The sequence below is a fragment of the Nicotiana tomentosiformis genome, chromosome 8 (genome assembly GCF_000390325.3).
Source record: "Nicotiana tomentosiformis chromosome 8, ASM39032v3, whole genome shotgun sequence".
In the NCBI taxonomy this organism is placed as follows: Eukaryota; Viridiplantae; Streptophyta; class Magnoliopsida; order Solanales; family Solanaceae; genus Nicotiana; species Nicotiana tomentosiformis.
Genome location: NC_090819.1, coordinates 121,618,195 through 121,620,163, shown reverse-complemented (window position 1 = coordinate 121,620,163; position 1,969 = coordinate 121,618,195). Strand labels below are relative to the sequence as shown.

The 1,969-nt window shown below is 36.8% G+C and overlaps 1 protein-coding gene across 1 annotated transcript; it reads right to left on the bottom strand.

Annotated features, from left to right (window-relative positions):
- Positions 1 to 284: 284 nt before the first annotated feature.
- On the bottom strand, positions 285 to 1,530 carry LOC104119273 (metalloendoproteinase 4-MMP-like). The gene has a single exon (XM_009630725.4). The coding sequence runs from the start codon at positions 1,446 to 1,448 to the stop codon at positions 378 to 380; it is 1,071 nt and encodes a 356-aa protein (XP_009629020.1). The 5' UTR covers positions 1,449 to 1,530; the 3' UTR covers positions 285 to 377.
- Between the last annotated feature and the right edge of the window lie 439 nt (positions 1,531 to 1,969).

The window sequence follows — 1,969 nt, the reverse complement described above, 5'->3', positions numbered from 1 at the left end:
GAAATTAGAATTTTTTTTCCTGCTTTCCAACTAACCTAATCTTGAAATTACCATTAAAAACTGTCATGTTCCCCACTAATTTCCCACTAAATACAGAAAACCTCCATTAGGTTTCAAAGTTTTAACTCCATAAGAAAGTAAAGTTGAAAAAAAGAAAACCAAAACTTCCCACTAAGGTCACAAAGTAACCCATCTTTTAATTCTTCTTTGACTCTTTTATCTTCCTTCTCTATTTCAACACAAGTCAACAAGAATAATTCACAAAGAATATGACCTCTACTCCATCTTTAAAGAATGTTCTTTACTTCCTTTTTCTGTGTAAAATATCTTTACAACATCCAAAAAAAATAAAAAAAAAACTAAAAAAACATAAGCAATCATAAACATAAGGAAAAGATCAAAGCCACCAAGCCAAAAAAAGTGGTCCACTTTGATGACGTTCTCCAACTTGATGCTGACGTGTCATGTTCCAACGATGACGTGTATTTGAAATTCGGGTTTGACCCATATAAAGCTTGGACCCCTTCCACGTCATCAAGCTTCAAGTCCCTTTTCTTCATTCTTGGGCTTAAACTTGGGTACATAACAGCATCTTTAACCGAAGAATGAGCCAGCCCAAGTACATGCCCAATCTCATGGGTCGCCACTGATTCCAAATCAACGGCAACTCTCGACCTCTCTTCATCAAAATCAACGGCCCATGTTTCCGCTGCGTCTAAATGAAACCTCCCATTTTCCGGCGAGAAAGCGTGAGCTAACACTCCCAACACTCCGTCAAACGGCTCTCCGTCGCCGTGATCGCCTCTAAAAAACCCGATTTTAATATCCGCCCTGTAGTAATCCTCCGCCTCCGTGAAATTCACCGGAATCGCTGACGACCACCGCGAAAACGCTCTTTTAAAAGCCGATTTAATCTCCGAGATATCTATATAATCAATCATGTAATTTTCAGAGAAAGCGTACGATAAAATCATCGGCGATGACTTCATCCACCTAGGTCGCCCGTAAAAATACGCGTAATTTCTCGTTGTATGTAACGAGCTGTGATCGTGTTCATGAGCTGAATCACTCATCCCACAACGCGGCAACATAATTTCGTTCATCGTTTCGTCGTCTAATTTTCCGGTGACTGTTAATCCGAGGTTTTTTTGGTAATTGAGTACTGCAGACTCTAAGTCTTCGTCGAAAAAATCGGTGAAATTATGATCGGGAATATTAGTCAGATAACCAAAGCGTTGGAAGTATTTTTTGAGCTCCGACATGCCGGGGAGTTCACTGCCTTTTCCGGCGTCGAGGAATTTAACGAAAGCGTGCCACGTGTTGTTTTGAATATCGGCGGTTAATTCAGTTAAAGGATCGTGTTTTAGGATTCTGGCGGGAAAAGAAGGAAGTGAAAGGAGGAGAATGAATAGAGCAAAAGTGTAATAATAACCTGGAAACGGAGACATGGAGTTAGTTTTTTCTGTTGGATTTACAAAGAGATTGAGAGGGATTTATTAGAAGTAAGGGTATGTTTAATCATTTATATATGACATGAAAAATATTAGTACTAGTATAATTGTTTAATGGGTTGTATGTTTTAATTTTATAGTAGTATTTGTTGTTGTGTTATATGAGAACAACAAAAAGGAGGAAGTTTTGTTGGTTAATAGAGATAAGATCAATGTACAAGAAAATAGTTTGAAAGAAAGCTACGAAGATTCTTTCGTGTTCGCCTTTTCTATTGAGATTCTGACTTTTCATGAATGCAACTGGTGGTTGAACCACTGTATTTGGTAATCCTATTATTTTAAGCAATAAAAAAATTGGATAAAAAAAAAGATTAAACACATAGACCGAAAAGAAAATTCATGTATTAGATGATAATAAGAAAATGAATTACACGATGCTACTTAACTATTACGCACAATTATATGTAACTTTTAGATGATTTGTAAGAGTGTATATAGCAGTTAATTCTCTAACAATT

Excerpts from the sequence above, each read along its gene's own strand:
- LOC104119273 (XM_009630725.4), bottom strand. The coding sequence starts at position 1,448 with ATGTCTCCGTTTCCAGGTTATTATTACACTTTTGCTCTATTCATTCTC.